Here is a 25282-nt window from a genome sequence, read left to right as displayed (position 1 = left end):
GGAAACTCTGTTGCTCTGTCATTCTGTTGCATGGTGGGACTCCAGGAAATGCTACTATCACACTCAGTATTATCTTGGATTTCAGGGTCTTTGTCACTGTCTATTGTAATTACAATAGAATAGAAGAAAATGGAGAGTTTACCCTGTGGCTTTTGTGTGTTTTTCTCTCCCTTTTCCTCTTCTTTTTATGGTATCTTCAATGGGTGGCTTTTCCTTCATAAATAATCTCAACGCTTGGGCTTCTTGATGTTTTTCCCACCCTTCTGTGTAGAATCTCAGTTTCTGGTTGTCCACCCACAAAGCTAGCTCTCTTTGTGTAAGAGTTCCTTTCTTCCTTTGCAGAAGCACCTTCATTTCCTCTGTGCAGGGCTGGGCTGGGGGCACAGAATGGGCAGTGGAATGTATGTGGGGAGGGCGCCAGGTTTTGAGCAGAATGGGTAATTAAGGGTGGGAGTATTCACTGCTGCCGCGTGCGGGAGGGTGCATCGGAAATATGCCCTATTGCCCTGTGGGCCAGTCTGAGTCTGGGCCAGAGAGTGTCCCTAAACGAGGCATGAAGGACTCTGAAGTTTTCTGAATGGGTTTCGCGATAAGAGTCTTGTTAAAACATCCTTACCTCCTCCACCACTTGGGAAAGAATGGGGAGTGTGAATAAGAATACAGAAAAACTTCTCATATTAGACCACCGTCTAAAACGTCAAACTTCTCATCCTCCCCCTCTGGCTCTGCCGCGGCTGTGGCATAAATAAATGGTTGACCTTGACACTGTAAAGGAAGTAAAAGTCATTACAAGGTTTCTGTAGCTGAGCCTGTGGAGCTATTATCATTCTGTCATTCTATTCAACAGCAGAATAAAATGGGGTCTTCTACGCTAGAGGTCTTCAGAGGCTGGATGTCCATCTGTCAGCAATGGCCCACCGGCCCATCAGCCGTTGAGGTCACTTGAGGAGGTCCGTCTCCAGTTGCCACCAACTCGTTTGGTGGCTACACAGAGACGGGCCTTCTTGGCTGCTGCCCCGAGATTGTGGAATGCGCTCCCTGCTGAGATACGATCCTCCCCATCTCTGGCAATTTTCAGAAAACACCTGAAAACACATCTCTTCAACCAGGCTTTCTCAGCTTTTTAAAACTTGTTTTTAAATTGTTCTGATTATTTGTTGTTTTATTATGTTTTTAATTGTTAATCATTGTTTTATGCTTTATAATTTTTGTTTTAATTATTAACTGATTTTAATGATGTTTTAATGTAAACCGCCCTGAGCCTTTTGGAAGGGCGGTATAAAAGTTTTAATAATAATAATAATAATAATAATAATAATAATAATAATAAGAAGAAGAAGAAGAAGAAGAAGAAGAAGTCAAGAACTGAGCAGAAAAATGGAAAAATAAGCCACTGCATGGTCAATATTTGCACAATATAACTGGAAAATCAGACATCACCAAGACCTGGCAATGGCTTAAGAATGGCAAATTGGAGAAAGAAACTGAGGATTTAATACTGGCTGCACAAGAACAGGCACTAAGAACAAATGCAATAAGAGCAAAAGTCAAAAAATCCACCACAAATAGCAAGTGCCACCTTTGTAAAGAAGCAGATGAAACTGTGGACCACCTAATCAGCTGTTGTAAAAAGATTGCACAGACTGACTACAAACAAAGGCATGACAAAGTAGCAGGGATAATACACTGGAACATCTGCAAAAAATACAAGCTACCTGTAGCCAAAAATTGGTGGGACCATAAAATTGAAAAAGTGGTAGAAAATGAAGATGCAAAAATATTATGGGACTTCCGACTACAAACAGACAAACATCTGCCACACAATACACCAGATATAACTGTAGTTGAGAAGAAAGAAAAACAAGTTAAAATAATCGACATAGCAATACCAGGGGATAGCAGAATAGAAGAAAAAGAAATAGAAAAAATCACCAAATACAAAGATCTACAAATTGAAATGGAAAGGCTGTGGCAGAAGAAGACCAAAATAATCCCAGTGGTAATTGGCGCCCTGGGTGCAGTCCCAAAAGACCTTGAAGAGCACCTCAACACCTAGGGGCCACAGAAATCACCATCAGCCAATTACAAAAAGCAGCTTTACTGGGAACAGCCTATATTCTGTGACGATATCTATAACAACTGACAATAAAATTCTGGCACCCCAGGTCCTTGGGAAGGACTCGATGTCTGGATAAAACAAACCAGTCAATAACACCTGTCTGACTGTGTAAACAAGAAATAATGCTGTGACCAATTTTCCTGCTCTGAGCAGAGGGTTGGATCAGAAGACCTCCAAGGTTCCTTCCAATTCTAACATTCTGTGATAAATCCCCTGATCCTTAATGCTGCTTGGAAATAAATTCCACATATAGCATTATCCCATAGGAGTTGCTTGGCATGCATACGGTCACAATCCTGTGAGGACTATTTTAATGTATAATTCCATTATAGCAGCTGGTAACAATGACTTTTTAAAAAATCAGGTCATTGTTCATGCTTCATAATTTGCACAACAATGTTTTGGACATACAAAGTAGAGAAACAGGTTGAGTTTTGTTGGCAAACTTAAGAATGGGTAACACAGCCTATTTCAGAACTTTCTGGTGTTGCTTGTGAACATGTAAAGCTGCTCACCTCATTCTGCTCTTCTTTGTCTTTGAAAATAGTACATGTCAAAAGGGAAAAATGGGTTGTCATTCATCTTTGTAACATAGGCTGGCATTCTCCTTGTTCCTGCTGAGTGATCATCCTGCCCTTATCAGTACCAATAGCACTCCAACATGCCTGGCGAATGTGCTCTGTAAATGGTGTGTGTAAAGGGGGTTTCCAAAGGAAAAAGTTGGAGACCACTTGAGTTATATATAACTGCACACAGCTTGTCCTCTTGGGAAAATGAAACTGAATTAAGTTTCAGTTTCTAGTTCTCAGCAGCTTCTTGCAATATAAAAGGGAATTAAGCTAATGTTAGGTATACACACAATATTCGGTTTATTAAATATGAGAAGTACTCTGCTTAGGTTTTTTAGTATTTGTATGCATGCTCTCCTCTTTCTGAAGTGGTGGTATAGATGCTGTTTTAACTACTAGCCAACCCGCACAGAGCATCTGTGCGCTCTTTGGGGCTGGCTGTTCCCTTCTCCCTCCTGACCCACACTCTTGCCTCTCTTCCCCTCCCTACCACCCCACTCTCTCTTGCCTGCCCTCCCCCTCCCTCTCACCCTCCTGCCCCAGTCTCTCCTGCCCTCTCTGCCCTCCCCCTCCCCTGATCCTCTCTCCTGCCCTCCCCCTGCCCCACTCCCTCTTGCCCTCCCCCTCCCCCCTGCCCCCTCCCTCTTGCCCTCCCCCTGCATTTTTAAAAGTTCTACTTACTGGGCTGCCGCCGCTGCTCCTGCTCCTGGGCGGTGAACAGGAAAGTCCTGCCGCCCAGTTCCCTCCCACCCCAGTCTCCCACGGGCTCCTCCTGGCCTTGGCAGCTGGTCTCAGCACCTCCTGGCCGAGACCCGCCTCTGCAGCCTGTCCCGCCGGCGGGCCTGCCACACCAAGTGCCGCTTCCGCGGCCTGATGTGCCCACTGCTGCCGCTTGCTGGTCTTTGCGGCCGGCCACAGGCCAGCCATCTCTCCCCCCATCCGCACCTTCTGCCCTGGCTGCCTCACAGCCTCGGCCCTCGGCTGGGCCCGCCACCGCTTCTCCGTGGCCGGGCCCACGGCCACCACCCATCGCCAGGCCGGGCCTGCCAGCGGCCCTGGCTTGCAGCCGGCCAATTCTCCTCCTCCTGAGTGTGCCAGCCAATCAGGCGCCTCCACAGCCCAGCCAATCAGCTGGGCTGCCAGGACGCATTTTCCTTGGCACACCCAGGATATATATATATATATATATATATATATATATATATATATATATATATATATGAATATGAATGTCCAACAATCAAACGTGTTAATTGAAATAAAATATGCAAATTAAATTAAATGGCATACATTGAAGACACTACTTAATTTTGAAAATTAGGGTTTCTTCCACCGCTCCAGCCCACCCCTCCCATTTTGGGACCCCTTGTTAAAACTGTTGTTCATTATTTAATTAGGCTGTTGGGTCTCTCATTTGTCACTCAGAGCCGAATGGGAGGAGTGGGCAGTTCAGATGAAGTTGATGGTTTTATGTACCCTAGCTGTTTCACTAGGATTGTGGTACTGGTGTGCTGAGGAAAGACACTATGGAGGTGCTCAGTATGGGTGTGGTGGTAGCAGCCTGCAATTTAAGCTGTGGGATGGGCATCAGGAGAAGCATCTCCTGTCCCCGGAGTACAGAGCCAGCATTATGGGAGACGGAACAGACATACCAGCCACACACAAGTATGTATGTATGTATGTATGTATGTATGTATGTATGTATGTAACATATTTCTATGCTGCCTAAAACTTGCATCTCTGGGTGGACTACAATTAAAATAATTTAAACATTGTCAATTAAACAATTAAAATCATTTAAACATTGACATTATTTATTAACATTAAAAATATTAAAATTATGATGAAGGTGCTGCCATTCTAATTATGATGAAGGTGCTGCCATTCTAAAGAGTTCTGCGAGGAAATCAAGAGTATCAGGGGCGTAGCAAGGTTGGAATGGGCGCAGGGATGAGATTTCAAAATGGGCCCCTCAGTGCCTTCTTGTCCTTCTCCTGGACCCATGTCCAACAGAATCATGTAAGTCTGTTGCTCCCTAGCAAGATGCAGGCAAAAGAATAAAAAGAGAAATAACCAGTATATTTCTAAATTGTACAAGCAAGTTTGAAGATGTGCCTGATTTAAACAGAACCTTAAAATGGATTTGGATTTTTAAAAAAGCAAGGAAAGGTCTTGAGGGGACTAATCCTTCTTTCCAGGAGCAGATGTTTAGTGTCTCTCTTCTGCAGATTACCAGGCAGGTGCTGATTATATTTAGCAGCAGAATTAGGATATTCCTCTTTAGGACTTCACCATTACTTATGAACAACAGACTGTTTTGCTATGTGTGTTTCCACAAAATTTTAATTACTCAAAAGGCAACCTACACACACACACTCTCTCTCTCTCTCCTCGAAACCTGTCTCATATAGGATTGTTGTGGGGATAAAGATTTGGAGGAAGAACAGAATATGTGTCATAATAAAATACTAGCAGACCCCGCGCCTAGCATCTGCGCCGCTAGTTTGTCACAATGCTTTCCTCTCCCTGCCGGTGCCTGCCTCTTCTCACCTTTCCCCATAGGCGGAACGGGGGGGAGGCAGGACACGTGCCCTAGGCGCCACTGAGGTGGGGGGCGCCACGCCAGTTCCTGCCAACCCCACTCCATTTCCCACCTGCCCAGCCCAAGGGCCCCTCAGCCACTTGCCTCCAGCTCCAGCTGATCCACGAAGCCTAGGATCGGCAAGGCCTGCAAACTGCAGAGCTCTTCTCTCCCCGCCTCTCAGCTGATCGGTGGGTGGGCGGGGCTTCCAGAGAGGCCTCCGAGTAGGCCTCCCTGAAGCCTGAACTCGGCAGGCCCCAGCAAGCCAGGAAGGAGGAAGCAGGCAGAGTTCTCAGCAGCAGCAGCAGCAGACCCTCTGCCCAGACCATCCAGCACAGTTTTTGCAAGGTAGGCTGTGAATTCCTTTTTGTGGTCCCCCCACCCCTATAGGAATCTGCTTGCCATAGGGCTTTGATACGGGGGGTGGGGGCGAGACTGAGAAGTCTCTGAATATTTATTTTGAAACAGCTTGGAAAATTTGCTGGCTTTAAAAACAAAAACTATCTAAAAAGGCCTATAAGTGGCTTGTTTCAGGGCAGAAAATTACAAAAACTTCTGGAACAAGTATATTTTATTTATTTTCATTCATTCATTCATAAATGCACTTATGTTCAAGTTGTTTTGCAACCCAGAAGGTCTGAGTGAGAACTGTGAAGCATGTGTTGTGCTTTTATTTTATTTTTCTTGTGTGTGAATTGCTCTCCAATAACTTGCAGGGACTTCAGGGTAAATCTGGCCAACATGTGAATGCAGCACCTCCATTCCAGAGGAGATGTGCGTTAAAGGGCTTTAAAAGCCTCGTGTGAAAAGCCTCCTGGAATCAAACTTTACTGAATTTGTTCAGAATTCTGAGAAAACAAACATAGGCTCACCCTGCATGGCTGAAAGTCTCCTTTGCTAATCTGCAGCGAGGGGGCCATTTTAATAATTAGCGTTGCTAGTGTGTTCTCGGCTGGTGTAGGAGGTCACCCAACGTGGGATTACATCCCTCCACATGCTCCAGAAGGCAGGAAGTAGAAAAAACTTGAAGGTCCTTAATCCCCTGCATGTGGGCGGATCCCTTCAGTTCTACTTCCTGCCTTCGCTCCAGAAGACACATCCAGCTAGCTCGCTTCTTGGTCTTTGGTTTTTCTTTGCTATTTTGGTCAGTCCTTTCCGTCTTTCGCCTGCTCTGCTCCCAATCTTCATCCTCCTTCGTTTCTTCGGTATCTCATCTAAAAAAAAAAAAAATTCCTGTTACTATATCTCTTGCCTTTCTGCCCCCCTCCCCGTGTCTCCCTCCTCTCGCCTCCGAACGTCTGCCTTGCTCTGTCCTGTTCCCCCCCCCCCACTCTCTGGAGTGGCCCTCCGACGATGGCAAAGGAGAAGGGGGTCGGCCTGCTAGCATGCAGGGAACACTCGGCCAGGCAACGGTTTTTCCCGCCAAGTGGGCGTGACGATCAACAACGCTCCAAAAAAATGGCGGCTGATAGAGGGGGCCTTGCTGGCGCCACTGGGCCACAGCGGCTTACCCACAACTCTGGAGGCTCGGGGCTGGATGCGGCGCAAGGAGCCTCGCACAATCGCCCCCAGAAAGATACCCTGCGCACAAAAAAGAGCAAGAAGAAGCGCCACTTGGATTGCGCTTATTCCCCTGAGGGCTCGAGGCACCGCGCGGCCGCTACGGCGCACGCGCACTCGTCAGCAGTTGCTCTGGAGGGAGCGGCCTCTCCAGCACCTCCCCTCCTGTCTCCGGTGGCCGGACGCCATGACCTGGAGGCCGCGGGCGGTTCGCAGCAGGAACGCCAGCAGCCTGCTGTGGCGGAGCTAAGCGGGGAGACGGAAATGCAGCAGGGATCTTTCTTGGAGGAGCGGCGTGGCGGAGCGGAGGACCTGAGCGGCGATTATCCTGCTGCAGCGGTGAGACCGGGGCTGGCACAGGGGAGTGGGGAAGAGGAGGATCGGCCCCCGCCCGGGATTCCCCCCCCCCCTGAATCTGCCCCTGCCACTTCAAGTGCTAGCGGGCTGGGAGGTACGCTGAGCCCTGCGGCTATGAAGCGGTGGATTGAGGAGGCGGTTCAGAGCTCCCTTCAGGCAGCTCTCAAGAACCGGTCCAGGGCGAGGCAACGAAAGAGAACATTTACTCGTTCCTCCTCCTCTGAATCTGAATGCGAGGAGCCGTGGAGGAAACGGCCCAGGCAGTCCATGAGGGCTGAGCCCTATTCAGCGCAAGGGGGCACTCATTCTTCGGAGGAGTCGGGTGAGGAATCCCCCGACGTGTTCCAGCACCCCAGATCTAATGTGGGTTCTACCCAGGGAGATAGGGAGTCTGAGTTTTCCTCATCTGAGGAAGGGGAGCTTCCAGAGGAGCAGGGTGCTGGAGTACATAGTCAACGGCTTGCCTTAATGGAAGATGCACAGCCAGTGATTAACTAGGCCCTTCTAGCGCTGGGCTTGAAGCCTGTCGCTCCCGCAGAGGATGTTCCCCCGTCTAAGGGCTCCTTAGTGTTGCCTCAGGCTAAATCAGTCCAACTACGGGCTGTTATGCCTGAGGGCTTCGTTAATTCTATCAAGGAGGAGTGGTCGGCTACCTCGTCCTCTAAAAGGACCCCAGCTTCTGTTAATAAGCTTTACAATTTTGAGGAGGACACTTTGGATATGCTAAAGGTGCCCCTTACAGATGCGCCCTTCGGGGCTCTGCTCAGTGGGGTGGTAGTCCCAAAGGATGGGGACTCAACTTTTAAGGACTCGGCAGATAGAAAGGCCGAGGCAGCTCTGCGTGGGGCACATGACGCTTCAGCCCTGGCAATTAGGGCCGATACTACAGCCTCCCTTGTGTCCAGGGCGTCAGTCCTCTGGATTGATGAGCTCCTCAACGAGCCTCCCTCGGATCCAGCACGCATGCGCCGTAGGCTTGTTCGCTTACAGAAGGCTGCTGCCCTCGCAGCCGATGCTACCTTTGACAGTGTGCGTTTTTCAGCACGGGCCATGAGGTCTGGGGTGTTGGCCAGACGTAACATATGGCTAAAGTACTGGAAGGTCGATAATACCTCTAGAGCCAACCTAGCAGCTGTACCCTATGTGGGTGGGAAGCTCTTTGGCGATGATGCCCTAAAAGAGGTCTTAGTTGAGACCAAAGACAAGAAAAAATCTCTTCCACTAGCCACATGGAAGGAAGATAGGCCTTTCAGCCGCAGAGCTCCGCAACCTCTTAGGTCCTACCGGCCACAATTCCGCCAGAGAGACTCTTTTCGGGCGGCTAGACCTCAGTGGAACAGGCCCAGGGGTCAGGGTAGGCAGTATTTCTCCTCCCAAACCCGCCAGGCTTTCTCCCCTCAGTCTCGGGGCCCCAAACAGCAGTCCTGACGGTCAGGAGGGCAAGGTAGGGGCTCGACTTTTGGACTTTTGGCACGTCTGGAAAGGCTCCATTTCAGATGTTTGGGTCCTTTCCATCGTAAGAGGGGGTTACAAGGTGGAGCTAACCAGCCGGCCCGGAAACAAGTTCCTCATCACCCCCACGTCGAGAAACCCCCGAAAACACAGGGGCCTACTCTTAGCTATACATCACCTGCTGGACATAGGGGCCATAGAGAGGGTTCCTGCTCCCCAGAGGGGGCAGGGAATATACTCCATAATATTCACAGTGCCAAAGAAAGATGGCTCGGCGAGAGCTGTATTAAATCTCCGACCCGTCAACAGGTACGTGCAGAAGAAAAAATTCAGGATGGAGACACTGCGCACCATCTCCGAGGCTCTTCAAGAGGGGGACTTTTTGGCGTCCATCGATTTGCAAGACGCATATCTCCACGTCCCCATTCACCCTCGCAGCCGGCCGCTGCTGAGATTCTGCTACGGGGGCGACCACTTTCAATACCGGGCTCTTCCGTTTGGCCTGTCGTCGGCGCCTAGCGTTTTCACGAAGGTGCTGAGCCCTCTGATAGCAGTCCTCCGCACAGAGGGGGTCCACCTTTATTGCTACCTCGACGACTTGCTATTTCGAGCGAGGTCAGCGGAGGCGGTAGAAGCGGCGCTAGGCAAGACCATTTCTCTTCTGAAGGCACACAGCTTTCTGGTCAACGTGGGCAAGAGCCACATGACCCCGTCACGGCGCCTTCGCCATCTGGGCGTGATCATCGACACCTCGGTGTGCAAATTGTTCCTCCCCCCCGACAGGATGGAGGTACTTACGTCCCTGGTCCGATCAGTGGTGAAGCATCCTGCAGTCAGCCTGTTACGCCTGGCGCATCTTCTCGGGCTCATGGTGGCGGCCATGGATTCGGTCCCCTGGGCGAGATTTCACCTGCGTCAGCTCCAGTGGGCCCTGCTGCCTTATGAGCATCGTATTGCTCTCAAGCAAGACAAAAGGATCTTCCTGTCGGGGCCTGTGCTGGAGTCACTTGCCTGGTGGACAGTGCACGAGAACCTGTGCAAGGGCAGGGCATTCGTGGAGCCCAATCGCATCCTGCTCACTACGGATGCCAGCCTGTCGGGCTGGGGGGCACATTGCTTGAACAAATCAGCTCAGGGGCGATGGTCACATCTGGAGGCAGCCCACAGTATCAACTGGCTAGAGTTGAGAGCAGTGTACCTGGCCCTGTTGGCTTTCTTCCCCCTAGTCAAGGGGAGGAACGTCCTAGTACGCACAGACAACACATCAACCAAAGCGCACATCAACAGGCAGGGAGGAACAAGATCCAGATCCCTCTACCTACAATCAGTGGAGCTGTTGTCGTGGGCAGAGTGCCACCTGACATCGATCCTGGCCCACCACGTGAGCGGTGCATCCAACATTCAAGCAGACTGGTTGAGTCGCCGGGATATTCAACCAGCGGAGTGGGGTTTGCACCCGTCAGTGTTTCAGTGGATAACCTGCACCTTGGGGCTCCCGCAAATAGATCTCTTTGCCTCGAGGGAAAACAAGAAGCTGCCCAGATTCTTCTCTCGCTTTCCGACGGAGGGGGCAGAGGAGACGGACGCTCTATCGGTGCAGTGGCCTCCGTGTCTGCTATACGCGTTTCCACCAGTACCGTTACTCTCGCGTTGTCTCAGAAAGCTGAGGGATTCTCAGGCCTGCCTGATCTTGATCGCCCCGTTCTGGCCAAGGAGGCCGTGGTTCTCCGAAATAGTGGAGTTGGCGCAAGGGCGCCCGCTAAGACTGCCGTCTCATCCGGATCTGCTACAGCAAGGGCCCATCGTTCATCCAGACCCGGACTGGTTGCAACTGACCGCCTGGAAGCTGAGAGGACAGCGTTAAAGAAAGACCATCTTTCGGAGAGTGTGATTGAGACGATTTTGGCCTCTCGAAAAGCTTCGACTAATAAGATCTATCAGTCCACGTGGAGGAGTTTCCTGAGGTGGGCAGCTAGGCGGTCTCTTGATCCTGGGCGTTGTAAATTGAAGGAACTGTTGGAGTTCCTTCGGGACGGTCTGACCATGGGGTTGAAGCCCAATACGCTCAAGAGGCAGGCTGCGTGCCTGGTTCAGATGCTGTTTCCACACCGACAGTCGTCCCAGGCGCAGCATCCACTACTGAGGAAATTTCTTAGAGGTGCCAGCCACTTGTCACCACCAGTATGTCATCGATTTCCGACATGGGATCTCCATATTGTCCTCCGGGGGCTGCAATTTCCTCCCTTCGAGCCCCTCCGCTCCATTCCACTTAAGCTACTATCCTGGAAGGTAGCATTCCTTGTGGCAGTTACCTCGGCTAGGAGGGTGTCGGAACTACAGGCCCTCTCTGTAAAAAGTAATCTGTGTATTTTTTCAAGGGACGCGGTGCGTCTCATACCGGATCCATCGTTCTCCCCTAAGGTGAACTCCTTTTTTCATAGAGCAGCCGACATCTATTTGCCCTCGTTTTGTCCAGATCCAAAACACCCTTCTGAAAAAGAGTGGCACTGTTTCGATGTGAGGCGAGCCCTAAAAATTTACATAGAGCGGACAGGGGTGTTTAGGAAATCGGACGTGCTTTTCGTGGCTTTTGAGGCTAAAAAGGGCACTAAGGTGTCGAAGGCGATCATCGCCAGGTGGGTTAAATCCTGCATTGTAGAGTCCTACAAGGTTCAAAACCTGCCTGCTCCGGGTCAAGTCACGGCTCACTCGACGAGGTCGGCAGCAACTTCGGCGGCATTGTCTTCTCTTGCCTCACTGGATGAGATCTGCAAGGCCGCCACCTGGTCTACGCCCTTTACCTTCTCCAGGCACTATAAGCTAGACGAACACACGGCAGCCAGGGCTGCTTTTGGTCGGAGGGTCCTCCAGAGGGTCCTCCCGGGGCTGTAAATCTGTCTAGTTTTCTCTATGCTGTCCCTCCCGTGGTTGGTGCTGTGGTATCTCCCACGTTGGGTGACCTCCTACACCAGCCGAGAAAGGTACATTGGTACTCACCGTGAAGGTGTCTTCTGGCTGGTGTAGAAGAGGTCACCCAAGGCCCACCCGGGTTGTTTTTTCTCCGTCACATTGTTCAGTTCTATGTGTGTTGGATGCCGTTGTGCCCTATTGGTGCATCTGTATCGCTTACCTGGGCGTGGCTTATGTGTTTCTTTTACATTCGACGTTAATGTTTTAATCTGAAGCTTGAGCTTTTGTAGTTACTGAAGGGATCCGCCCACATGCAGGGGATTAAGGACCTTCAAGTTTTTTCTACTTCCTGCCTTCTGGAGCATGTGGAGGGATGTAATCCCACGTTGGGTGACCTCTTCTACACCAGCCAGAAGACACCTTCACGGTGAGTACCAATGTACCTTTCTAGGCATTAAAAGTAGCACAAATATATAGTACTCAATGTATATCACTATATATTGTGAAGTGTGCATGTGTGTATTCAGTGAAATGTATTTCCAGGCAGCATACCTATTTTGAAATATCAGACTTAAATCCTTGGGGGCCTGGGATGTGTGGAGGCCCTGGACTTTGAGGGGCTGGGGGCCCATTTTAAAATCTCATCTTGGCCCATTCCATCCTTGCTATGCCCCTGGCAGTCACTACACATGGGTTTCTGCACAACACCTGCACATAAGAAATTTCCATGTAAAAAATGCGTCTTTTGTAAATTGACCCTGAATTTTCCATCCATGACTGGGATATTTTGAGAGTTAGTCAATAATAAAAGAACAGCACACTGCTTGTGACAGGAAGGGGCAAATTACAATGATTTCTTAGTCTGGCAGGGGCTGGTTTTGGCTCTGGCAGAACTTGGTTGTCTGCTCCTGTTGCAAATGCCTCTGTCTAGTGTGGCAAACTAATGTATCCTCCTCCCTCTTGGTGTCAAAGTAAGCACTAGTGTGGTGAATGCACATATACCCCATCATGAGCCAACAGTCATAAGACAAAGGCTGGCAGGAATCATTCACTGGTTTATAGACACACATACCCCACCACCTTCTTCTTCCCCTATTTTGCTAGTGGCTATTTGGGCAGGTGATCCTCTAGGACAAAGTCGTGTTTTTTAAAAAGCATGAGATGAGACAGAGAAATGACACTTGGAATCCTCACAGAACTCCTGACTGTTGTTCTAAGTCTTTTACAGAGATGGCTCATGTTTTCAGGTTTTGATCAGCCACCATGGTACAGTGTTCCTTTTAACAGGGATTTCCAGATATTGTTGACTACAAGTCCCATCATTCCTGTTTGGACAGGGGCGCAATATCAGTGCTTGCCCTAGGCGCTATTTTCCCTAGTTACACCTCTGCCTTTCCCTCCCTGCCCACCAAGAGCACTTTCCTTCCTCCCCGGGCACCCAGCCAGGTTCTTCTCGGCAGCAAGGCTTCTGTTCTTGCCTTTTGCTCCCTGCCCGCCAGCCCAGAAGTGCTTTCCTTCCCCGCCAGGCGTGGTGTGGCTCCCCCACCAACCCAGACGGGCTCTTCTCAGGCGGGCAGCTCCGTCGCCCACCTCCTCTCAACTTTCCGTCCCCACCCACCAGCAGCGCTTTCCTCCCCCCACCACCACTTTCTCCCCCCTCCTCTCAGCAGCCAGGCCAGGAAAAGGTGGACTGGCTTGTGGGAGAGCCAGATCCAGTCCTGGCTTTTCCAAGATAGGCTGGGTGGAAGTGGGTGGGCACTCAAGTGGATTGTACATCTGAACGTTTTCCCTCAATAAGACTGTGTAAATAGGAAAAACTAGCTGATTACACTGGAAAGGCTCTTCCAAAGACATTTTGAGACACAGCTGTCTGCTTTTAAGGATTGGAATGTATAGTGGTGTCCTCCTTAAAAGGGTGATCCTTGCTACATTTTTCTTTCGACAAATTCTAGAAGAGTGCCTGTTGCAGAAAGAAGATGGAGCGTGTGGCAGTCTTAAAGAATCATTGACTAATGGTATCACGAGGAGACTGCATAGCATTTATTTATTTAATCCATTGTCTATAAATCAATTTGTCCTGAAGGTGATATCCATCATAAAAGCATAACAATAATCAAGCAAGCCGTAAAACAACTCAAACATGCAGAAGAACAAGAGTATAAAACATCCCTTCCCCCAATATTGTCAATGGACAGTTTTCACAATGGAGGAAAGTAAGAAGTGGGGTCCCCCAGGGATCTGTACTGGGACCGGTGCTTTTTAATTTATTCATAAATGATCTAAAAGTAGGGGTAAGCAGCGAGGTAGCCAAATTTGTAGATGATACCAAACTCTTTCGGGTAGTGAAGTCCAAAATGGATTGTGAGGAGCTCCAAAAGGATCTCTCCAAACTGGATGAGTGGGCGACAAAGTGGCAAATGAGGTTCAATTTTAGCAAGTGTAAAGTGATGCGCATTGGGACAAAAAACCCCAACTTCAAGTATATGCTGATGGGATCTGAGCTGTTGGTGACTGACCAGGAGAGGGTTCTTGGGGTCATGGTGGATAGCTCAATGAAAGTGTCGACTCAATGTGCAGCAGCTGTGAAAAAGGCCAATTCCATGCTAGGGATCATTAGGAAGGGGACTGAAAATAAAACTGATAATATTCTAATGCCCTTATACAAAACTATGGTGTGACCACACCTGGAGTACTGTGTACAATTCTGGTCACCACATCTAAAAAAGGACATTGTAGAACTGGACAAGGTGCAGAAGACGGCAACCAAGATGATCAGGGGCCTAGAGCACCTTTCTTATGAGGCAAGGCTACAACACCTGGGGCTGTTTAGTTTAGGGGAAAAAAACAACTGGTTTAAAATCTGGTTTATTTTAAAATTTAAAACCTGATTTCGGGGGTTTTAATTACTGTAATGGTTTAATTGTTGTTTTAAAATGTTTTTAAATTGTTGTTATACTGTTTTTAATTTGTTTTAGCTTATTACTGTTTTAGTTGTTTGTTTTAACTGTAAACCACCCAGAGCTATTTTGGAAGGGCGGTATATAAATCAAATAAATAAATACACGAACAACCAAAAGCAGATCATCCCATTCCTTACTGTCCAAAGGCCTGAATAAAACATGGAGTCCAGGTGCCTCTGAAAGACTTGGAGCAAGGGAAGAGACCAGATCTCAACTGAGATTCCAGTCAGGGGGTGGGGTGCCAAATATGTCCCTGTCCAGCATGCACAACAACTGGTTTTCATCCAGTATCAGCCTGCAAAGCAGCAAGCCCCCTGCTAGGGATGTGTACAAAGCTGGTTTGCCAGGTTAGTTCAAATCCAAACTGGATTCAAACTGGACTGGGCATATTTGGTTTTGGTGGCACCCCTGAACGGGGCCCTCAGTTCATTTCAAATTTGAATCAGTTTGGGCCCAGTTTGGGGTGTTGAGTGCAAAAAAATTTGTTTTGTAAAGTCAACTTACTGCCGATGAGGGCTTCTGCGGCCTTGGGGGGTGCTGCTGCAGCTTTGGGGAGTCTCCAGAAGCTGTCCCTCCCCTTCTGACCTCCCTCATACCCCCACAGGCTATTTCAGCCCATTTGGATGGGGCCAGTTCTGTCCGGCACCCCCTCAACCCCACCCCCAGTTTGGTCCAGGGGAGGATTCACAAGTTTTTTTATTTTTATTTTTTTAAAGCAACATACCCCCTCTGGGGGAGTTGTCTGAGGTGGTGGGGTGTGTGTGTCTGAAGAGGTTCCCCCTCCCTCTGCCGGCCTCCGTTGTGCCATAAATCGGCTGCTCTTCAGCCTCTCCCCTTTGGTGCGGTGGCCATTTTGGAGGTCACCACACCTGCACTATAGGCCTCTGTGTGGGCTGGCACAGGTAGAGGCTTATTATGCAGGCACTGCAGCCTCCAAAATTGTTGCCATGCTAAGGGGGAAAGCGCGGTGATTTATGACATAAGGAAGGCAGGGTTGGGGGGCTCTGCAGACCTTGCCACCATCTTAGACAACTCCCATGGAGGGATAAGTGTGTTTTTTAAAAAAGAAAAACACACCTCCGGAACCCCTATGTGGGTTTGGTCCGGTGTTGGATTGAACAGGGGGTGGTTTGCTTTGACCCTGCCTGAACAGTTGAACCGCACTGGTTTGATGTTGAGCGCATCGACTGGAACCTGTTCGTACATCCCTACCTCAGGCACAATCCTGCTCCTTGGTAGCATAAAAACTCTTTGCTTGCAACCAAACAGGACTTAATCCCTATAGTAAGCAATTAACGTACATCTTTCCCTTTAACGGGAGCCTGCAGCTTAACTTTCGAGTTTCAGTTTCGATTCCTGTTTTCTCTGCGGGGAGACTCTGCTCCCCCGCCTCCTCCAGTCAGCTGACTCTCAGGATTGGAAACTCAGTTCTCCTAGGAAAAGCGAGGTCTCTGCCTGCTGGTTGCAACCGAGAGTCTTCTTTGCTCACCAGAAACTCAGTAGAGATCTGCGGACGGGAGTTTCTGCAGGGTCGCCGGAGCGAGTGCTGGAACAAGAATCTCGCAGGCGGGGCGAGTGAGGCCGCTGGAGAAGTCGACATGACGGAGCAGGAGAAGAGGAACCTGCTTCGCTATAGAGCGTACATACGGAAGATATTGAATCCTGCCTATATATTGAGTTACATGAAAAACTGGCTCACGGATGGTGAGTGAAAAGCTGGCTTTGGGGTAGGGCTGCACGGCAGGCACACCTTGCCCAGCGCTTGCTTCTTTTCTCGATGGAGTTAATAAAACAGCGGAAGCGGGGAGGAGGAACAGGAGAGAGAAAACGGCCCTGCGGTGAGCTCCGCTCGTCTGCAACTAGCATTCTCTCCCTGATGCTGCCTTGCTCCATTCTGGGAGCAAACTAAGTACAAGAATGCAAATCTATCGGGAGGGGGCGTGGCAGGGAGAAGGGAGCAGCTGCTGATTGGGGGTGTGCGGAAGAGAAGCTGCGAGTGAATTGCCGCGCGCCGATTTCAGACTTGCTGCCCCGCCCAGGCTGTCTCGCGCCCTCTCGCTCTCTGCGTGCTGGGGCTGCCGTTTGCCCAGGCGGGGATGGCATGCCATGCTGTGCGGTTTCCATGGCAGAGTTGGAGGTGCCGATCCCCAAACGAGTGACAGCCTGTGCAGCTGGGGGGCACCGAGGGAGCGAGGAGCAGCCTGGGATGAGTGGGAAGGGCGAACCAACAACCCGCCTGCCTGCTGTGCGTCTCCCACCCCACTCCTGCTGTCCCTAGGGGAGAGAGCCAGCCAGCTAGGGAAATGGCAGCAATAACAGCCCCCTCCGCTGGATGCTCCTTCCTGCCCCGCCCCCCCTCTGTCGCTGCTGCCTCCCCAGGACTCCTGCTTTTAAACCCCGCACTGCTTTACCTTCTGGGCAGCAGGTACTTGGAGACCAGGATAAACCCTGCAGCCAGGGAAGCGGGGATGGCCCTGCCTGGAAACTCAAATCAGCAGCCTGGCCAACAGCAGCAGGGCCCCGCCTTGAGCAATGTGAGGTCTCAAGCTACCTTTGGACTTTAGAAGGTTCCCTTTTCAGAATTACAAAAATTATAAAAATAATGAAAAGATGCTGCAGCGAGAAGGAGGAGTGATTGTGGCCTTTTTAGGGATGTGGATACCCTGCACCGAGCAGGGGGTTGGACCTGATGGCCTCCAAGATCCCTTCCAATTGTATCCTTCTATGGGGATGGTCTCAGCATATAAAAACAACAGATATTTATGTACAGCTTTTTAGCAAAAGTGTCTAAAGCAGTGCACAGAGAGAAATAAATAAATAAATAAGAAATAAATAAAAGAGCCCCTGGTGGCGCAGTGGTAAAACTGCCGCCCTGTAACCAGAAGGTTACAAGTTCGATCCTGACCAGGGGCTCAAGGTTGACTCAGCCTTCCATCCTTCCAAGGTCGGTAAAATGAGTACCCAGAATGTTGGGGGCAATATGCTAAATCATTGTAAACCGCTTAGAGAGCTCCGGCTATAAAGCGGTATATAAATGTAAGTGCTATTGCTAAAAGATGGATCCCTGTCTCCAAAGGGCTCACAATCTGAAAAGAAACATAAGATAGACACCAGCAACAGTTACTGGAGGGGTACTGTGCTGGGGGTGGATAGGATGATATTGGTTGCCCGTTGGGTATTTGTCATGTGTCATGCTAACTTCAATATTATGATCACTTCAGTTGCATAGACTCCATGTGTATAATCCAGTCAAGAGACACATCTTGGGCTCATCGTTCTGCTACTAGTTCCAAGGTAGTGGTGAAGATGGAACTAACCACAGTTTAGGATCCTGTAAGCCACCTAATGGCGCAGTGGGGAAATGACTTGACTAGCAAGCATAAGGTTGCCAGTTCAAATCCCTGCTGGTATGTTTCCCAGACTATGGGAAACACCTATATCGGGCAGCAGCGATATAGGGAGGTGCTGAAAGGCATCATCTCACATAGCGTGGGAGGAGGCAATGGTAAACCCCTCCTGTATTCTACCAAAGACAACCATGGGGCTCTGTAGTCTCCAGGAGTCGACACCAACTCGACGGCACACTTTACCTTTACCATATCTGTATTGCCTTAATAATATTTTTGTTACGGTTGTGGCCTTATGCACATGTAGCTTGGAGCATGGGTGATTGTGATGAGACTTTACAAAACCTTTCCGTTTAACGTGATATGTTGTCTATTTGAATACTTACAGTGCTTGTTTTCAAAGGACACACAGATATCCTAGAGCTAGAGGAGGCTGTGCAACCATCTCCTGCTTCGATTACTGCAACACTTTGTATGTAGGGCTGCCTTTTGAAAACAGTCTGGAAACTGCAGTTGGTTCAAAATAGGGCCTTGGCGTTTTGATCATATCATGCCAGTATTTTGTCAGCTGCCCTGGCTCCCAGTCCATTCCCAGGACCAATTCAAAGTGCCGGTTTTAATATTTAAAGCCCTGAACAACTGGAGACCAAGTTCCCAGAGAGAGTGTCTTGCCACGCAGATCCTACCTTGAAATCCTCTTCAGAGGCCCTGCTCCAAGTGCTCTTGACAAATGGGGTGAGGTGGGTGGCTACAAGGGAAAGGCCACTTTTGAATGGTGGTACCCCTTTTATGGAATAACCTCCCCCAGTGAGGCTTGCCTGGCACCATCCTTTTAGACACCATGTGAAGACATTTCTGTTCACTCGGGCCTTTTAAATTGGTTTTTAAAAATAGCAACACATTTTGTGTCTCATTGCATTTTTTTTTGTTTTAATTGTATATTCTATTTTTTATTGTGAGCCTTCTAAAGAACAATTTGTTATAGGGTGGCTAACAAATAAAGTTGTTATCATCTGTTTTAGCTGCTGTTTTTTGAAGCAGGAAATCATACAGTCCAGACATGTCACAAGTGCGTTGTATTTTGACTTCCGATTGGAGTGCCGACGAGGCTACACGCTTCCCGACAGGGGAGACTGAGGAGGAGTTATTTGGAGGGGGTGTTGAGTCTTCATAACCCCACTACCACACTGGATTAAGGGGTTTGGACAGAGATTGCCCACCTGCATCCCCCAGAGCCTGCTCTTTATCTCAAGTGCTGTGCTGGAAGGCGCAGCTTTGATTTAAATCGAGCGGTGGGGATCGGGAAACAGCTGGCTGAACACTCCTTCGGAAATCCACGGACAGAAGCCCGCCTGGCACCATTTCTTTCGGTTTGGATTATAATTAATGGTTAAAGATTAAGAAGTTCACCCTGAAGTGTGGTGAATGATAAATTGCTGGAATTCTATCTGTTGTTGTTGTAAGGAGTGGACAGAAGTCAAGCCGCTGCCGTGAAGTCCTTGTAAGAGTCTGCCAGCCGTAAATTAAGGTTGGGAATCTAATTTGTGCATCAAATGCTGGAGCTTAAGAACTGAACTGATGGTTAAAAGCTTAAAAGCCTAAAAAGCAAAATTGTCAGGGCTATTTTGTTAGTCATCCTGAGAGAGTTAAACTGAAGAAGGAAGTGAACTGCTGTTTGGTGAAGAATAATGTCTATTAGAAAGTGCACCAAGAAGGCGGGCCATTGAACCGTGGGAGAATTAAGTTTCGGTGATAAGATAGAACTGTTGTGGTCTGGAGTTTATTCTGTTTGAAAATAACTGGAGGCATGTACAAGGAGCCTTGAAGTTGCTGTAAGAGCTGTGTTGTTGGGTTTGAATATTTATACATTATTGCATGAGAAGAAGTGTTGAAAACAATGCAAAAGGGTAATGACAAAGACAAAGGCCAGCATAACCAATCACAAACACTAATGACAAGAAGACTTTCTGTTCCAAACCTGAGCCTGAGTGAAGGGAGAATGACTTCAGATTTGAATGAGACACTAGTTAGGAGCAAATTCTGGTACTTTCCAAAAAGTCAGCCAAGACATACAAATCCTATATAATAAAGGCTAGGGTACCTGCGTCCGTGTCTCTGGCGGGTCTGCGTCCGTGTCTCTGGCGGATGTTCTGCGCATGCATGGCGCGCGCGGACCCTGCCGAGGGCCGAGGCCGGCAGCGGGTGAGCGGCGAAGCGGTGGTGGGCCCTGCCGAGGGCCGAGGCGGGCGGCCGGCCAGCGGGTGGGCAGCCGGCCCCGATACTGGGACAGAAGGTAGGGGTGGGGGGAGAGGTGGCTGGCAAGCGGCGCTAGCGGGCATGGCAGGCCGCGGAAATGGCACTAGGTGTGCTGAGCCCACCAGCATGGCAGTCCGCGGAGACGGCTCTCAGTCCGCTGGCGGCGGCGGCCGCACTCAGCCCCGCTGGAGATGGGAGGGCGGGAGGAGAGAGAAAGGTAGCCGGCTCCACTAGCGCCCGTTAATGTAACTGGCCTAATGACTAGTATTGAATAAAAGAACATCTAACATTGAGGAGACAGTGAAAAAATTAGCTGATGACAATAAAGAATTTAAAAGGGTGGAAAGTGTGGAACAAGATCTGGGATCATTAAGAGATGATAGGGAGAAATTATTAGATCAGATGGCTTTGTTGGAATTGAGACAAAAAGAGCGTTTTTTGAGGTTCAGAGGGATCTCAGAAAAAACTGGGCAAGATATAAAGAAAGTTCTTATGGAGGAACTAGCAATATGTTTGGGAATCCAAAGTGAAGGGATGGACAAGCAGATAGATTCAGTCTTTTAAGTAAACTGCATATGCCATAGCAAATAAAGTACTGAGAGATTGTATGGTTCAATTTAACTCCTGATCGAATATGGAGCAGATATTGCAAGCACATTTTGCTAAAGCCTTTACTAAAGGCCAACAGATAAAAGTCTTGAAAGAAATATCATCCAGGATCTTAAAGAAACATAAGGATTACAAATTTTTAACAGATGCCTTAAACACGAATGAAATATGCTTTTGATGGAAAGTGCCTGAAAGGGGTCTCCTTTTTTTTATAAAGGGAAGAGAAATAGAATTATGGAGTTCCTAAAAGCATAAGAATTTTGGCGTAAATACAAAAAAAGCCTAATATTCAGTGCCTCCAACACAGAACTCTAATTAGTCAAGATGGATTACAAAATTGTGTCATGAAATGTTAATGTATTAAACAATAGAATAAAAAGGACAAATTTCCATTTTCTTAAAAAACAAAGATCGGATATTATATGTTTACAGGAGACACATATTAGAAAACAAGATAGAAAATATTTGATTAATATGACCTTGGGGCAAGAATTTGTTTCCTTTGACAAAAAGAAAAGAAAAGAGGGGTGGTATTTTATGTGAATCAGCAATTTGAACTCAACTTGATTTTCATAGATGAAGAAGGTAGGGTGCTAGCTCTGGAAATTATAGTTTCCAGAGTTAAAATGGTGATAATTGGAATTTGTGTACTTAATGGGGGGAAAAGTAGAATTCTACAAATATTTAGAACATAAAATGGCTGAATTATAGAATGCTAATTTAGTTTTACTGGGAGATTTTAATGGGGTCATCTCTACAACTTTGGATAGAAAGTCAGACATATGGCCGAAAGGAATTTAGAAGGCAGGCTACCAAAAGCCTTTTTTGATTTAGCAGAACATATGGATTTGTATGATTTGTGGAGAATTAAAAACTCTAATGCAAAGGAGTATATTTATTTCTCTGAAAGATATAAATCCCATTTAAGAATAGACATGGTCTGGACATCTAAATCTACTACATTGTGTAGGAAAAGAATGGATATCTTACCCAGAACTTTTTCAGATCATAATGCAGTTTCCTTTACGTGGAAGAAGATAGGAATGGTATCCTTTCATTGGAGATTGAATGAATACTTGTTGGAAAAAACAGAAATTGTGGAGAAAGCCAAATGGAAGTTAAAGGATTATTTTGAATTGAGTTTAAATCAAGGAATGGATAATAAGACAGTTTGGGATGTAGGAAAGGCTTTTATGAGAGGTTTTTTAAAAAAATACAACAGAATGCATACCTTAGAAAACAAAGGGGATTGAAAAAAGAGGCATTACTGATGGAGATTTCAGAAAAAGAAAGGGAACTCTTATTTACTAAGGATAAGCAAGAGATTATTCAAGTTATTAAAATGCTTCAACAACAGCTTTCTATGTTGGTGTTAAATGAAATTGAACGGAATTTAAAGTATGTGAAGCAGAAGTCATTTGAATTTGCAAACAAACCAGGAATGTAATTGGCTTGGAAAATTAGAAGTGAGAGAGAATAAGTACATATCTAAGATACCCCCCAAAATTGGACTTTCTTATGATGGAAGGGAATTAAAAAGGGAATTTTTCAGATATTTCTCTGAATTATATAAAGAAAATAAAGTAGAGAATATAAAAATTGATAAGTACTTGAAGATGCAAAATATTCCACAACTTACTAAAGATCATATAGAAATTATGAATGCACTGATATCAATAACGGAAGTAATAAATCAAAGTAAAGTTAATAAAGCACCTGGGCCGGATGGTCTGTCAGCTTTGTACTACAAAACTTTAAAAAATCAATTATTACAGCCTTTGCAATGGACAATGAATGATATTCTGCAAAAAGGGAATATGCTGGAGTCTTGGAAATATGCCAACATTGCTGTAATTCCAAAATCTGATCAAGATTTAATGCAAGTTAAGAATTACAGGCCAATTTCACTGTTAAATTTTGATTATAAACTTTTTGCTGCCATTTTGGCAAGAAGAATGAAGGTTGTATTAAGAGCTTTATTCATGAAGATCAAGCAGGGTTTTTTTTTTTTTTTTGCCAAAAAGGCAACTAAGAGACAATGTGAGAACAGTCTTGAATGTATTGGAGTACTACGAAAAACACAGTGCCAAACAGAAAGCTATGATCTTTATGGATGCAAAGAAAGCATTTGACAGTGTCTCCTGGCAGTTTATGTGGAAGTTACTGGATGCAATGGGAGTTGGTAATAATTTTATTAGGGCCATTAAGACAATATATTCAGAGTAATATGCAAAAATTATTATAAATGGGGAAGTATCAAATAATTGTAAAATACAAAAAGGAACTAGACCAGGTTGTCCGCTTTCCCCATTACTTTTTATATCAGTTCTGGAAGTGCTTTGTAGAAACATTAGAGAAGATGACCAAATACAAGACCCGAAAATAGGGAAACAGGAGTGTAAACTCAGAGCCTTCGCAGATGATTTGGTGTTTTTCCCCCTAGAAAATCCATTAGGAAAGGTTGGAAGGCTCTTGGAAAAAATAGAACAATTTGGCCAATTGGCGGGTTTTATATTAATAAGAGTAAAACGAAGGTGTTGACAAAAAATATGGATCAGAAATCAAATGATAGACTTTATGAGATAAGTGAATTGAAAGTGGAGAAGAAATTCAAATATTTGGGCATCTGGTTGACAAATGAAAACTCTTTGTTGTTTTCAAATAATTATATTAAAATATGGAATACAGTAAGAATTGATTTGCAAAGATGGACTAGAATGAACTTATCCTTAATGGGAAGAATCTCAGTTGTGAAGATGAATGTTTACCTAAAATGTTGTTTCTTTTTCAGACTATTCCTATAATTAATATGCTAACCTGTTTCAAGCAATGGCAGAAGGACATAACTAAGTTTGTTTGGCAAGGGAAAAGACCAAGAATTAAATTTAAAAATTTAACAGATGCGAAAGAAAGAGGTAGTCTTACCCTGCCTGATTTAAGGTTGTATTTTGATGCTGTTTGTTTGATGTGGTTGAAGGAATGGATAACATTAAGAAATCCCAGAATACTTGATTTGGAAGGATTCGATAGAAGGTTTGGCTGGCATTCATGTTTGTGGTATGATAAAAGCAAAGTGCATAAAGACTTTCTTAATCACTATGTAAGAAGGAGTTTGATGGGAGTATGGGTAAAATATAAAAAATGGTCTGGAGTGTAAAACTCCACTATGAGTATCCTTGATTGAGGCTCTGGCTTGTAAAGAGACAAATATGCAGTTTGAATGGGGTACTTATAGGGATTTGTTATGTTTTCAAGAGAAGGGCTGTAAATTAAACAATTTAAATGAAGTACAAAATTTGGTTAGTAATTGGTTTCAGTATCATCAGCTAAATGAATTTTATAAGAAGGATCTTAAAGTTGGATTTGTGGATCAAATGTTGAGATTTGAGAAGGAGCTGTGTGAAAAAGATGAAAGATTAGTCTCTAAGATGTATAAGTTGTTGCTTTTGGAGGAGGCAAGTAGGGATGTGCACGAACTGGTTCGGAGGCCATGTTGGAGGCCTCCGAACTGGTTCGGAACCGGACCAGTCCGGCGGTTCGGCACTGAGGGGGGGTCTACCTTTAAGGGCGGGGGGGTAGTACTTACCCCTCCCGCCGCTCTTCCCCTCTGGCGCTGCATTTAGGAATGAAGTTTCGGGGGCGGCAGCGTTCCTCCCTGCCGCCCCTGCCCACGCCGTTGCCCGGAAGTCTCGTAAATCCGAGCACGCATGCGCTCGTCGTGGCGCACGCGTGCCTGTTGCCGCCGTGTGCGCGCCGCATACGTCACAGGCAGTGTGCATTCATTTTTGGCCCTGTCTGTTTGGGGACTGGATGTAGCCAAATCTTCTGTATTTCATGTTGTTTCTGTACCACATTTAAAGTTTCCATCAGCAGGAGAAGTGCAGTGTCAGAAATATTTTAAAAAATTACTAGTAGGGAAAATTAAAAGGGAAAGTTTGTTCTTTAGCTCCTTATTAGTCCTGTTACCAGAACTGCTTTGGAGTGCTGGCTAGACACTCCAACTATGCTTTGGCTTAGTGTGGAGAATTAGCTTGTCTAGAGGGAGCAGTTTGGCTTCAGTATTGAATTTCTAGAAGTTTGGTAACTGGAAAAGATGAAGAGGCAGAAATGCTATACAACAAATTTATTTAGGAAAAATGGGGGTAGAGGAAGGCAAAAAGTTCAGTTAGGCAAGGCAATAAAATCTTATCTGATAGTTTCAACAAGAATTTCATTGAAGGTAATTTAGCTTAGGGTCCAAATTGCAGGTTGAGGATTGCTGTAGAAAGTGCTTGGAGGCAGAATTAGAGGGGAGAGAAAAGTGCGAAGAGACTCAGAAGCAGGAGGTTTTTCCTATCCTTGCAAGAAAAAGGTAGGAAGAAGAAAAGGCAAGGAACATAGGGCTACCACTTGAACGCTTGAGAACCAGCAGGGTACAGATCCATACATATTCCGAGGCCATGTGGCTTGGCTGGGGTTATTATACTCCAGAACATGCCTGGAGGCAATTAACAAGCCATGCTCCCTCCCTGGAGGGGCAGAAACTCAGGTAGAACAATGAAGTTTATAGTTGCATGAACTGG

At 46.8% G+C, this 25282-nt stretch overlaps 1 protein-coding gene across 4 annotated transcripts in view; it reads left to right on the top strand.

Annotated features, from left to right (window-relative positions):
- The first annotated feature begins 5538 nt into the window (after window positions 1-5538).
- Window positions 5539-25282, top strand: part of RIGI (RNA sensor RIG-I) — a 65444-nt gene continuing 45700 nt past the window's right edge. Inside the window, exons 1-2 of one of the 4 annotated variants that reach the window (XM_053304000.1) lie at window positions 16962-17042; window positions 23512-23635. In XM_053304000.1, coding sequence (XP_053159975.1) covers window positions 16977-17042; window positions 23512-23635 — 190 coding nt within the window. In that variant the 5' untranslated portion in view covers window positions 16962-16976. Of the gene's footprint in view, window positions 5618-15924; window positions 16213-16612; window positions 16646-16961; window positions 17043-23511; window positions 23636-25282 lie in introns of those variants that run through there. The other 3 variants (XM_053304003.1, XM_053304001.1, XM_053304002.1) reach the window with 3 other exon arrangements.

Source organism: Hemicordylus capensis, chromosome 2 (assembly GCF_027244095.1).
Source record: "Hemicordylus capensis ecotype Gifberg chromosome 2, rHemCap1.1.pri, whole genome shotgun sequence".
NCBI lineage: Eukaryota > Metazoa > Chordata > Lepidosauria > Squamata > Cordylidae > Hemicordylus > Hemicordylus capensis.
Note: the sequence above shows the minus strand (reverse complement) of the source record. Positions and strands in the feature narration are given on the sequence as shown.